The 14,593-nt window shown below is 27.1% G+C and overlaps 1 protein-coding gene across 1 annotated transcript in view; it reads left to right on the top strand.

Moving 5' to 3' along the window:
• The window catches only part of LOC136083199 (uncharacterized), a 75,468-nt gene that overhangs the window by 14,343 nt on the left and 46,532 nt on the right, over window positions 1–14,593 (top strand). Inside the window, exon 4 of the mRNA XM_065802605.1 lies at window positions 4,327–4,409. Coding sequence (XP_065658677.1) covers window positions 4,327–4,409 — 83 coding nt within the window. The remainder of the gene's footprint in view (window positions 1–4,326; window positions 4,410–14,593) is intronic.

The following is a 14,593-nucleotide window of genomic DNA, read 5'->3' as shown; positions in this document are numbered from 1 at the left end:
TATATATATATATATATTATATATATCTTCTATCTTCTATATATATAAAGGGCAATGTGTGTGTGTTTGTTTGTTTGTTCTCTATAGAAATCCAAACCGCCGGACCGATCTCGATGAAATTTGGCATGGGGGTAGTCCTCGAGGGGGAGAAGGTTCTTAGCTGGGTTTTGACCCCGTACCCCGACCTCCGGGGTCAGGGGGGCCCAAAAATAGGCCCCCTGACCCCGGGGTCAAGGGGACCATTTTTTGGGCCCATTTTTGGGCCCATTTTTGTGTACAGATATCAGGTAAGCCAGTTTAAATATTGGCCCGGGCAACGCCGGGTAACTCCAGCTATATATATAAAGGGCAATGTGTGTTTGTGTGTGTGTTTGTTTGTTAGTTCTCTATAGAAATCCAAACCGCCGGACCGATCTCAATGAAATTTGGCATGGGGGTAGTCCTCGAGGGGGAGAAGGTTCTTAGCTGGGTTTTGACCCCGACCCTCGGGGTCAAGGGGGCCTAAAAATGGGCCCCCTGACCCCGGGGTCAGGGGGACCATTTTTTGGGCCCATTTTTGGGCCGATTTATGTGTACAGATATCAGGTAAGCCAGTTTAAATATTGGCCCGGGCAATGCCGGGTAACTCATGCTAGTATTATATATTCGTATCTATATATTTATACACAAAAAATAAGTATGTGTAAACATGATAATTAAGAATAATTCTGGGGTAATAATCAAGATGTTAAGTTATTATGTTTGGTTATATTTAGTATATAACATAAAAAGTGCAACTTTAAATACGAATTAAGTATTCATACCTATTGAATTATTTTTTGCTTTAAGTTTATTTTTTGATTGTAAGTTATTTAATTTTGTTTGTTTACACTACAGATGTTAAATTTTAAATATTTATATAACTTCTTCTGTTTCATGTCAAAAATTTTCCAAAATGCCTACAACCAACGAAATTAATGTTGATGTACGGCAAATGATTGTTGATGATCATGAAAGAGGCTTCGGGTATAGAAAAGTTGCTGAAAAATATAATAAAAGCAAGAGTAACAGTACAATCAATAATATAAAAATATAAAAAGACTGAAACTGTGTAAAATAAAGCACGTTCAGGGCGTCCACCAAAAGCAGCATCTCGAGAAGATAGGCTTATTGTACAAGAAGTAAAGCGAGAGCCTGTTATTTCTGCCAGAGGTGTTGAAGAGAAACTAAGCATGAACGTTTCTTAACGAACAATACAATGTAGACTCCACTCTGCAGGGTTTTATGAATCCCATATTACAAAAAAACCCTTAATTTCGAGAACAAATAAGACTAAACGCCTTAGGTTTGCAAAAAAGTACTTTTCAAAGACACTAGGTTTCTGGAAATCAGTTTTATGGTCTGATGAAAGTAAATTCGAACTAAAAAATTTCAAAAAAAGACCAAATGTATGGAAAAGAATAAAAAAACCCTTAGACAAAAAAACTATAAAAGCAACCATCAAACATGGAGGTGGTAATATTAGTTATAACGGAGTTGGTAATGGAGTTGGTAAGCTGGATATGTTAATATTTTGCGAAACAACCTTATGCCCTCCGTCAATAAATTAGGATTAACGGATCAATTTGCCTTCCAACAAAACAATGATCCAAAACATACCAGTAAAATTAAAATATATTTTGAAGAAAATTAAATAAAATTGTTGGATTGGCCTGCGCAGAGTCCAGATATCGATCTAATTGAAAATTTGTGGCATTATTTGGATGGCAAAGTTAATAGGGATGAGCACAGTATCAACAAACAAAACTTCTTTTTAGCGTTGGAGGCAGCTCGGCATAATATTCCTCCGAACTATTTACAAAACTTAGTTGATAGTATTCCTTGTCGCTTATTGATGCCCAAGGACTTACAAACCAAGGGTTTACCAATGTAAGCTCTGCAAAATGTTAATGAATTTTCAGCTGCCTTTTCTAAAAGATTGCTTTTAACGTTATTCCAATCAAACCGTAAGAGTTGTATTGGATTATAAATAAAATTAGGTACTTCAATAATATTTTTTAGTTTTTTGGAAATAGTCCATTTGTTTTATCATTGGTTACTATTTTCCAAAAGTGAAGCATTCTTAGTTTGTTTACATGATGTCTACAGGCTATTTGGCTATTCTTGAAATGGACTCTTTATTCATCCCAGTGTAAGATGATGTTGTATTGAAGCATATTCCTCTAGTTTTTGATGTAAGTTGATATTCTTTAATTAAATCTATTATACCAAAAAATTGATCTTCACTAGTGAATAACGCCAGCAAAGGTACTCTATGTAGGTAAGAATCTCCATTAATGTTAACTAAAACAGCCATTCTATTCCTCTTTAATATTTTTCCTTTGTTTAGTTCAAGCAATGTCTTGCCGTTGAAATGAATTATACATGGATATAGAGATGCATCAATGGCTACTTAAAGATCTTGTTTTGTAATGGTTGATATGTTTTCGTTTTCTTTTTTCATTTTTCTATATGTGGTACTGTGTACTGACTGCTTTTAACTTTTTAAGGTCAACACCTGATTGATATAGAATTGCATTTGTTACCTTCTGTAAAACATTTGGCGATATGTCACAGGCTGTGGCAGTAAGAGAAACATTACCAGCAAAAATATCTTTTGGAACCAATCACCTGGATCATAATCAGATTCAATTGAAGAATCCTCGCTTAGATTTGTCTATAAGTTCAACCTTAGGTACATCATCTCCTAAACTTATAGGCTGTGAACAATTTTTCTTCCTGATGCTTTTCTTTGCCTAATTTATAGAATTGTTATAGTACTTGTTTTTAATTTAAGAATTAGTGGAAAATAAAGTAATAGAGGTTAAACCAGAGCTGAAGTAGTTAACTAAAAGCATTGAATACCTTTATTCTATACTTAATATCTTCTGAACCAATAACAAACTTTCTTTGACCTTCCTGATCTTCAAAAAATTTTAAATCTTCAATGTTGTCTTTTAGGGATCTTTTTTATCTTTACTGATCATGTTTTTGAGACTAGAATTACTAGCCCAAAAAAGTTATTTTTATTTCAATCTCAAACTTGCTTTGGTTAGCCAAATCGCCACTCGTTCCTCGTTTTGCTTTTTTTTTTCAAGTTGGAATAAGACTTGTGCAAATTAAAAAGTTTTTTAACTAAAATTAAATTAGTTAACACATTAAATCCAGCTTTAATCCAGGATCTCTTAATTTTAGACAAAATACATTCACAGCAACTTGCTTGTCCCCCTAAAAAAAATTTTCAAGGGCACAAGCAATTATATTTGATATTGATGCAGATCGACATTGCTGGTCATATATTAAGTGTTGAAGAATATCCAAGCTTATTGAAAGGTGTATAATAAAAAGTTCCTTTTCATTGACCTTAGTTGAGTTGAACTCATTTCTAATATGTTTATTTTATGTACTAATCTAAAATTATTAGAAAAATGAATAAATTTTAAATTTTCAGAAGTTGTACCAAAATATAAATATACAACAATAGGCATAACAGAAGAAAATTCAAAAAATTACCAATTTTCCTGATTTTCTTCCCCTATATATATATATATATATATATATATATATATATATATATATATATATATATATATATATATATATATATATATATATATATATATATATATATATATATATATATATATATATATATATATATGTATATATATATATATATATATATATATATTTATTTATATATATATATATATTTATATATATATATATATATATATATATATATATGTTTATATATTTACATATGTATATATATGTATATATATGTATATATATATATATATATATATATATATATATATATATATATATATATATATGTATATATATATATATATGTGTATATATATGTATATATATATATATGTTTATATATTTACATATATACACATTTATATTTATATATATATAATTACTAGAAGGATAGCCAGCGCAATCTGCTTTAACAAATCCTATTAAAGCTAATTTAAAGCCTTTAAATTAGCTTTAATTATTTTTTATTCTTTCTAGGATACTAGAAACTACTTAATAATAATTTATATTACTTCATAACCCTCTATTTCGCTACTATTTGACCAGCTACATATCTTTCTGATATACATAGTTTATTTTGATATATATTCTGATATACATAGCTTGCGGGCTACTCCCTCACTACATACTACACATCCTGTTATATAGCTACTACACAAGCTGTTATATATATGTATATATATGTATATAAGTATATATATATATATTTTAAGTTTCTATCAACATTGTAATTTTGTATTTTATTACTCATTTAAGTTTCACTAAACTCAAAAGAAGTAGCAGTAATAAATAAAAGGAACGAAAAAAGAAAGAAAACAAAGAAAAAGTTAATTAAAAAAGTAAAAAAATTATTTTCTACATTTATGTAGCCAGTAATGATTTTTTTTATTTATTGTTATTATTGTGTGTTTTTTAAATACAAAAATAAATACAAGAAATGGTTAATATAAACTACCTTATTTATAAAGATAAAAGGATGCATTTGTTTTTATTGAGCTGTTATATTTTTTACCGTTTTGAGAGCTGTAGAATATATAAAACAAACTATGAATGTAATATAGAAAATAATTATTAAAATAGTAATGAAATGGAATTGTTAAAATAGGAAAGAAATGGAATTATTAAATTTGAATGAAATGGAATTATTGAAATGAAATGGAGTTATTAAATTATTAAAATAGTAATGAAAAAGAATGAAAATAAATACATAATTATAAACATAATATTCTTTAAATATATAAATATAGACAGAAGAACTTAAAACATTAAAAATTTTTTTTTTAAAAACCTAGACAACTTAATGTAGTACACTTGTTGGACTTCAGGTTGTTTTTATGGTGCTGTTGTAAATACATTAAACAACTAATAAAATTAATATTGTAAACCAGCAAAAGATGGCTTGTAAAATAGGTCAATGTATGCTACATTTTTTAGCTCTAGATATGTCGAATATGTTAAGACTTCTCATATAATTTTTTTTTGTTAAAAAAATAAATGAGCAAGATATCAATAGAATAAACAAATTAATCCACAATGAATTAATAAATTAATTAATAAATTATTTGATGAATTATTTAATAAAGTATTTAATAAATTAATTAATAAATTAATTAATAAATTATTTAATAAAATAATTAATAAATTAAGTAATAAATTAATACAAAAAACAAAATTCATATATATAAATTTCTATATGAGAGGATGATAATTATGAATTCAGGTAAGTTCCTCTTAATTTTTAAATCATTCATTGTATATAATTATATGAACTAAAATAATGTAAAAAGTATTAAAATACTAATAAATATTTATGTAATTCTTAACAAAATTCACATATATAAATTTCTATATATGAGGATGATATTAATGGGTTTAGGCAAGTCTCCCTTTTAAGTTTTATATAATTCAATGTATAAAGTTATATGAATTATAACAACTTAAAAATTTGTTAAAAGTACTGATTTTGTTAAAAGTACTGAATTTGTTAAAAGTACTGCTAAAAGTACTATAACAAATTGAATTACAACATTGTTAAATATTTAAGTAACTTTAGTAATTGGTATGAAGATGAACAATATTTCAATTTGGCTTTTCAAAAATGAATACAATTAAGGAGTTCCTAAATCAGCTATAACATCAGAAATTCAACCTAAAAACTGATTAAGATTCGAATTAAATCTAACACAAAAATTATTAAATCTTTTAATTATCTTATTTTAAATGTCATTTATTGTACATAGCATCATTTATTGTATATTGTATATATATTGTGTTTTTAAACTTTTTAGTCATTACCCACACAAAAAAGAAAAAAAGTTTTTAAAAAAATTGAGAAAGCAGTTTAAAGCTAAATTAAGATTGTTACAGGAAAATTTTCTGGATTTATTTTTGCAAAATGTTTTCCAAATGTTTCAAATATGACCTAGATGATTTCCGAGTTATAGTGCGTGGAGGAAAATGTCAACCAAAAAATGCTTTTTCTGTTTGGCTGGGAGTACCTTTATATCAGATTCCAACTGCTAATCCAATTGAAAGAACTACCAAAATATATTTAAGTGGCATTAGAAGTACATTAGATCATGAGTTAGACATATATCTTAAAAGGGACAAAGCTACTTTTTGTGACATCAAAAACAAGTTTATTAATAACAGTGATCACCAATATCCAGTAATATCGTTTATGGTTGATGACTATGTTGTTTTACAATCTTCGGAATTTTTTAAAGTTAAATAAAAATTCAATAAAGCAAAGTTCTTTTTTTTTTAGTGTAAAAAATTGAAAGAAAAAAAAAAAAAAAAAAAATTAAAAAACAAAACAAAAAAAAAAAAAAAAAAAATAGTAAGGAAAAAATTAAAAAAAATCTGAAAGCAAATACTGTAAACTATAATATATATGTCAGGAGTTAAGAAGATGCATTTTAGTTTGTTGTTTAAACATTGAAATGCTTTTTAGGTCTTTAATATTTTTATTTTGTTATGATTCTATATTGATGGACCACGATTTGTATTTAAAAAACTTGACTGGTGTGATTTAATTTTCCCTAGGTGATTGTCGTACCTGGTATTTGAACGCAGATTATATTTTTCAGAAAATGATATCAAGAAATTATCTGAAAAAACGCTTGGTAGAAGATGTTTTGTTGCTTGTTTTTATACTTACACATAAAAATTATTATCTGTAATGTGTTAAGTTTCTCAATATCTAGAACCATCATGCTTTTCATCACTGGGGCCAGGTTTACTAATCTATTTAAATAATTAATTGCTTTGCATGTATGGTTTTGCAGACTTTTCAATTTTAGCAATTTGGTTTTATGGGTGCTGGCCCATACAATATTTGCGTACAATAGCTGACTATGTACAAGACTAAAGTAAAGCATATTGATTTACTATCAAGAAATGTTCTTGACTTATACAAAACACCTATTACAGAGGACACCTTTGTTTCAAGAAGACCAATATGGTTTCTCCATGACAAATTTTCATCAAAAAGTAGTCTCAAAAATTTTTGTATTTTTCACGTTTAATTTTATTTTTATAAATAAACAGTTCAGGCAGCTTTAACGGAAGATTTATTGATTGTTTTTTTTTATGAAAAAGAGTAAAGCTAGTTTTTTCACAATTTAGGGATAATTTATTTGCTATGAACCAGAGGTTGAAATTTTTGAGTGCAATATTCATAGTTTCAAACAAAGTCTTTGCATCAGGATGATTAAAAAATAAATTTGTATCGTCACCATACATAACTGTAGATATTTTTTTTTATAAAGCTTTATGAATATTGTTAATATACATTAAAAACAATAATGGATCTAGGATTGAACCCTGAGGAACTCCACACGTAATATCAAGGGATCCTGACTTTTCTAGTAATACAAATTGCTTTCTGTTAGACAAGTAGCTTTGAATCCACTTAAATGTTGAGCCTATTATGCTGTAATATTTTAGCTTGGAAAGTAAAATACTGTGATCAACTGTATCAAAGGCCTTGGAAAGATCAATAAAAACTCCTAATACCAGTTCGTCACTATCAAATGACTTATATGTTTTTTCAGCAAGTTTAATAATAGCATGTTCAGTAGAGCAATTGCTTTGAAATCCAAACTGGTTTTTGTATAGTATATTGTTTAATGTAAAGTACTTTTTAACTCTATTATAAATTACTCTCTCATGTACTTTTGAAAAAACTGGGAGTAGAGAAATAGGTCGGTAGTTAGAAAGATTATTGCAATCACCTTTTTTGAGAATAGGATTAATTTTGGCTAATTTAAGTTTGTCAGGGATTATACTATTTTCAAATGAAGATGATATTAAATAAAATAATGGTTTATTAATGCTGTCCATAACATAAATTGCTACATTACTGGAAATCCCATCATATCCACATGACATGTTGCGTTTAAGTTCAATAATTGCTTTATTAAAATCAAGTTTAGTTATCTTTTTATTATTTATACTAGTGTTGGGTTTTTCTCCCAAAAAATTATTAAATGTTTTATTTGGTTGCGCAATGTTAGAAGCAAGAGAGGGGCCTACATTAACAAAATATTTGTTAAATTCTTGACATATATTTGTTTCACTTGTTACGATTTTTTCTATCGGAAATTAATTTTTGTGATAAGCAAGTATGCTTCTTTTTCTCTCTTCCTGTTAGCTGGTTTATAACAGCCCAAGTCCTTTTTATATCGAATTTATGCTTATCAACCTGATTAGAAAAATATCTTATATTTGCTTCTTTTATATTATGTTGAAAAAACTTTTTATAATTTTTGTAGATTTTTTCATCATCTTTATTTTTTGATTTTAAAAATTTTACGTAAAGTTTTTGTTCTATTTTTGATGCTTTAATTAAAGTTATTGTCATCCATGGATTCTAATATCCTTTGTTTTTTATTTCTGTATTTATTTTTGGGCATATATTATCAAAGATATTTTGAAACGTGCTTGAGAAATTATCAAACGCAATATTAGGATCTGTTGATGAATAAACGTTATCCCATCTTTCTATGTGCAGTTTGTTTTTGAAATTATTTAGGTTTTTTATAGAAAGATTTTTGTAAGTCACAAAGTATTTTTTATTGTCAATATTAGATATTACTTTGCGTGCTATATGGAAAACCGGAAAATGATCAGAAAAGTCTGCCATAAAAAGACCTGATTCAAATTTAGTATTTAGGGAACTGTTTTAAAATATTGTCAATCACGGAAGATGATTGGTTAGTAATGCGTGTGGACTTAAATATGGTGGGTATTATATTAATATCAAATTCAAATAGTAAATTGAAAAAGTTTTTTATGTTTGCATAATGCGTCCATATTTGTATCTCCCGCAAAGAAAATGTGTTTTTTTTTACTCATTTAAGACATAAAATTTTTTAAGATCTTAAGGAAGTTAACTTGTTTACCACATGGCGGTCGATACAATGAGGAGATTAAAAACAATTTACCAGAAGTATTTAACACTTCAATGCACAAAGTTTCAATATGTTTATTTGTTTTTGAAAAACTGTTGTTTTTTTTAAATTTAAATTTATCAAGAATATATATTGCAACACCACCTCCCTTACTGATTACACGTGGTTGACTAATCATTTTATATGAATCTAAATTGTATAGAGAATTTTCGGACATGGGCAAATTTGCATCTTCCCAAGTTTCTGATATACATATTACATCAAAAAGATAGTTTAAAGAATCATAAAAATGTTTAAATGATTCAAAATTTTTGTTTATTGACCGTATATATATACTTAAAATGTTTAAATCTTTGTTAAGTTTTTCTCTCTTCTCTCTTAAATTCTTCTGGTTTATAATATTCATTATTTAGGCAGTTAATATCTATTTCAGTCAAAAAATTATAATCATTTTTGTTATATTTCAAAATTTCAAAAATAGGTTTTGTTAAATTAGCTTCATTGTTTTGCATTGTTTTAGATATATTCATTGTTAATATAATCCTTAAAAAAAACCTAATAGTAATATAATAATAACCTTTAGTACTTAATAAAACAATTGAAACGTAAATAAATAAATTACTTGCTTTCAACGCTCTAACTCTCATTTTTCATTTCTCTTCCCACTAATTGATTATATATGACTTTCGCGTATTTTTTCATTACCACAATGTAATTTTTCGTTACTACAATGTATTTTTGTTTAGACAAAAAGATCTTTACCAATTCGCATTGTTACATCGCTATAGTCTTCATTAATATATATTTTTTTCCTTGAGTTTACGAGCGTTAGATAAGATGTTTTCCTTGTCCTGCCAGTTAAATATTTTGCAGACAATAGTTCTAGGCTTGCCATTAAATTTACTGACATGATGTGCTTTTTCTATAACAACTGGATCTGCAATTTCAAGGTCTTATTTAAATAGTAGGCTTACTTTTATTAAAACATCATCAAAAGTTTCATTATTTGCTTCTTTGATTCCAACAATTCTTAGATTGTTACATTCGGTATTTTTATTTGAATTGTTGCTTAATTTTCCATGGAATGATTTAATACCTACAATAGTTTTTTTAAATTCCTGCCATTTTACTATCAACCTTGCTCACTTTTGTTTCCATTTGATCACCAACAAAAGTAAGCCCACATTTTATTTCTTCAATGTCTTTGGTTAAGTTAGCAACTTTTTCAAGAACATTAAGCAAACTTTCCTTAAAACATTTGAAAATTGTATCTCCTTGTAATGATATGAGTTCTCTAAGCATTCCCATTGTAATTACTTTATCATTATCCATTTTTTATGTTTTTTTAATATCCATTTATATGTTTATAGATATACAACATAAATGTGTTAAATTCGTATATATATATAAATATTTTATATATATATATAAAATTTATTTATATAAAAGTATATAATATATATATATAATATAATAAATATATAATATAATAATTATATAATATAAATATATATAATATTTGTATATAAATTTTATATATATATAAAATTTATTTAGTTTATTTTTTCACTTTTTTTACTTCTTCAACACATCTGCTCAGCTCAATGTGCGTATTCACTTGATATTATGGGTTTAAGTGTTTACACCTGAAATAATTGTACGCTCTTTTGTATATTTTTCAACATTAAGGGCATTATATAATCGCTTAAAAAATGATTATTAACTTCCATCTATTTTAACACTCACTCTAGTTACTTTAAAAATTTCAAATATTAGTGAAAACAAATTTGTTTATTCAATTTTTAATTCGTTTGTTCCGGGAAAACAATTGTTAACAGTAGATGGAAAGTATTTACTTTATGATTTTGTATACCTCATAAAAAATATTTGTAATCTTTGGTTTGAAAAAATCAGGAATTAATATTTAACGATAGCAGAGTAACCAGGATTTCAAAATTGACTCCTTACAAGCAGCTTTACAATGCAAAATCCAGAAGCTTTCTAAAGTTATATGACCTGAATAAAACTTCTATTTCTCCAAAACCTGTTAAATGATAGTGTGTCTTGACAGTTTTAAGAGTATTTTCTGAAAATACTTAAGCTGCTCTTTTACAACATCCTGTCATGGTTCATAGTGATGTTAACAACACTGCTATATTTATCAATAGAGTTATTATTTGTTGGAAACTTTTAAATGTCAAAGCCATTGGTGCTGATACAAGGCATAATGATCATTTGCAGGCTGTGATCAATTATCCTCATAACAATCTTTTAAATTTAATACTACAATTTGGTGTTATGGCACTTTAAAATGGCAGGTCCCCAAGGTAAACTTGTATACATTAAACTTGTTATGGTCTAGTAGATTTATGTAGATATTACTTAACACTGCACATTACTATGTTTTTCTTGGTAATATTTTCATCACATCAACTGGAAAAAGAATATATTATACTTCGTCAAGGTTCGAGGGGTACATATTTTTTTAGTGTTCAACAAGGTATTGAGAAATTACATATCAAACATGCATCTTTACTTTTGAAATTAAATGTAGATGTTGACAATTTTAATGTAAAGTCTGGTCAACAATGTGCATTATGCCAATACAAATTGTCTGAAGACTGCTGCAAAATTCTTATCAACTTGCAAGATCTGGAATCTTCTGTTGCTGCTGATGTTTAAATGTCACTTCACATTGCTGGTTATGTTACACAAAATGATAAAGAAGAACTGATTATGAATTTTCAGATGATTATGAATTATTATCTGAAATATGATCAGAAATATGACTTTTTGATAATTTGTGTCGATTGACATTTTTTGTTTCATAATTTTTCAAATAATTAAAGATCATGTTTGCAGAAAATCTTAAGTAGTATTTTTATGATTATATCAGACTTTTTTATGATTATATCATTGTATAATATTGAGCAACATTTAAAAAAAAAATGTACCACTGTCACTCCAAGATCTGGTAAAGAACCTGCACTAAAAGTATTAAAAATCTCTCAGAAGTCTACTTAATTGTCTACTATTTATAATATATATAGTAACGCTATTTTATAAGATTTATAAAAGTTTCATTTAGTAGTGTTTTTTTTTCAGATTTTGTTAACAGTTTTTTGTATCGTTAAATAATTAATTTTAGCCTAATATAACGGATTTGGTTAACCATATAACTACACAAATAAATTCATTTAAGTAATATATCTGAACAAAGGAATTCACATGAGAATATGATCAAGGAATAACAGTAATATGATCACATGAGAATATGATCATATTACTATTTGAGTGACAGTGCCATTTAAACTCATTTCCTTATTATTATTATTATCATTACAGTTGTTTGTGATTTATTGTCAATATTATTTATCATTAAATTATTAAATAAATATGTGTATACTTTAGATATGTATACATTTTGGTGGTTATAAGCACTGCTCACAGTGCTGTCATCCTAATGTTTCTGTAGGTTAAAGCCCACTGTTCAGTAAAAAAATTTTTTTTTCGGGTTTTTTAATCTTGCCACTTAAATATTTTTACATTATATGTTTATTATACACCATTGTATACATACATATTCAATCTGCAAACTCAAATTCACCTACTTTACATGTTTACATATCTGGATAAAAGTTTCTTATCTTATAAAAAGTGCTAAAAAATTTATTTTTGCTTTATTTTTTCTTTAATGGATGCTGTCAGCTAAGTGTCAAAATGCATGAGTTTGCACTACTACTACTACTACTACTACTACTACTGCTACTGCTACTGCTACTGCTACTGCTACTACTACTACTACTACTACTACTACTAAAACCATTGCTGACGAGCCCTAGTGTTACGACTTTTTAAGTAGAGACAAGAGAAGCGTAAATTCAGTATTTTGGGCCAATATTTTTTAAAAAGTTGCAAAATAATTTCTATTTTTGTTTTAAATTGTTTTGTTTTTTTAAGAATTATTTGTTGTGCATGTAAAATTAACTGGTTCTTCAACTATTTTTATTACTAGCGTAACATGAGGGCTAAACATAATTCTCCTCGCTATGGTAAAACTTTGCTAAAAAACAACGATTGTTTTTGAAAACCAAGTAAAATTCCCCTATAAATACCATATTTCCACCACTTTTTTAAATTTACTGAAATTTTACTGAAATGTGTTAGATCGGTTTGATTTTGATGAAAACTTTTCAATCGAGAAAGTATTAAAGCAGAAGTTGATGCTCTCATTGTTTCGTCATTTTCATGCATTTTAATGTTTTTATGAAGTTTTTATTTTCTACTATTATTCGTATTAATTTAAGTAAAGTTTTTAATTAAATTTATGACAATATTTTTATCGATATAAATTTCTTGATTTAAGTAGCATAAGGGCGCACTTTTTAAAAAAATTTGCTATTAAAAAGCATTAATTTTTCATGTTTCTAGGTTTAAATGGTTATCGATGGATATTAGGCAAACATATTTATTTATAATGAACATATTTTGAATTAAAATATTTTAAGATTTTATTTGAAATTTATCATTATTTTGAATTAAAAAAAGGTAACATGTGGGCTCACTTTTAATTTTTTTTTTTTAAACGTCTTCGCTTCCAACAGGGCTGCAAGCAACCACTAATTAAAGTTGGAAGTTACTGGAAGAGAAAAGATGAAGATTGTAAAGCAAGATAATGATTGACGGACGACTTAAAGGATTTCAAATTGTATGAATCAGGAAAGCAAGATAAAGGAAGCGAATTCCAAAAAGCTGATGTTCGAGGGAAAAAATTAAACAAATAAGCGTTTTTGGAGCACTTAGGAATATTCACAGAATATGAGATTTAATTGAATGACGAGTAACACGAGAATGAATTTTAGTTGATAGCACAAGAGACGCTAGCTCTTTATGCAGTGCCCATTATAGTATTTGTAGAAAAGAGAAAGAGAAGAAACATTACGACGATGTGATAATGGTTGGAGGTTATATATTAAATATATTTCTTAGATGTTGATTTGCGACAGTAATGCGATTCCATTTTTGGCAAACTTTCACAAAAATCTTTGAGTGAAGCTACTTTTATATGAAATAGATTCTCTCTAGCCTTCGGTGATTCTACCAATGATATTGCTTGGTTGACAATTGATTTTGATTGTTTTTAACCCCACACGGTTGATTTTCCAATACGCAGAGTATTTAAGAACATTGTGTTACAGACTCGGTACAATATTTCTTCTTTCTTTAAATAGTACTCAATTGAGCTAAGTCTTTTAGATTTTAAAGCATCCTTTCTGTCTCTCGGTCTCTTGATAGGAAAACTCCCCTCGGCCTTGGGAAGTTGAACAATAGAACATATGTGTATATATTTTTAGGTGCTACAAGAAGTCTAGTGAGTGTACCGCAGAATGACATTTAAATAAGATGTTTATTTCACCTTCTGATATCGCAAATTATGGCCAAAGAAGGCATATCACGTATATAATAAGCGTCTCAAAATTGTTTTCAACTATAAATGAGTATGTTATTACCTTATTACTTGTATGGTGTGATGTAGAAATGACCCGATTCCCTTTTTATTAATTCAGAAATCTCTTTTTTATATGTCCTTTTTATTTTATATTTGTTTT

Source organism: Hydra vulgaris, chromosome 08, assembly GCF_038396675.1.
Source record: "Hydra vulgaris chromosome 08, alternate assembly HydraT2T_AEP".
NCBI classification, from domain to species: domain Eukaryota; kingdom Metazoa; phylum Cnidaria; class Hydrozoa; order Anthoathecata; family Hydridae; genus Hydra; species Hydra vulgaris.
This window is presented reverse-complemented; position numbering and strand designations above follow the sequence as displayed.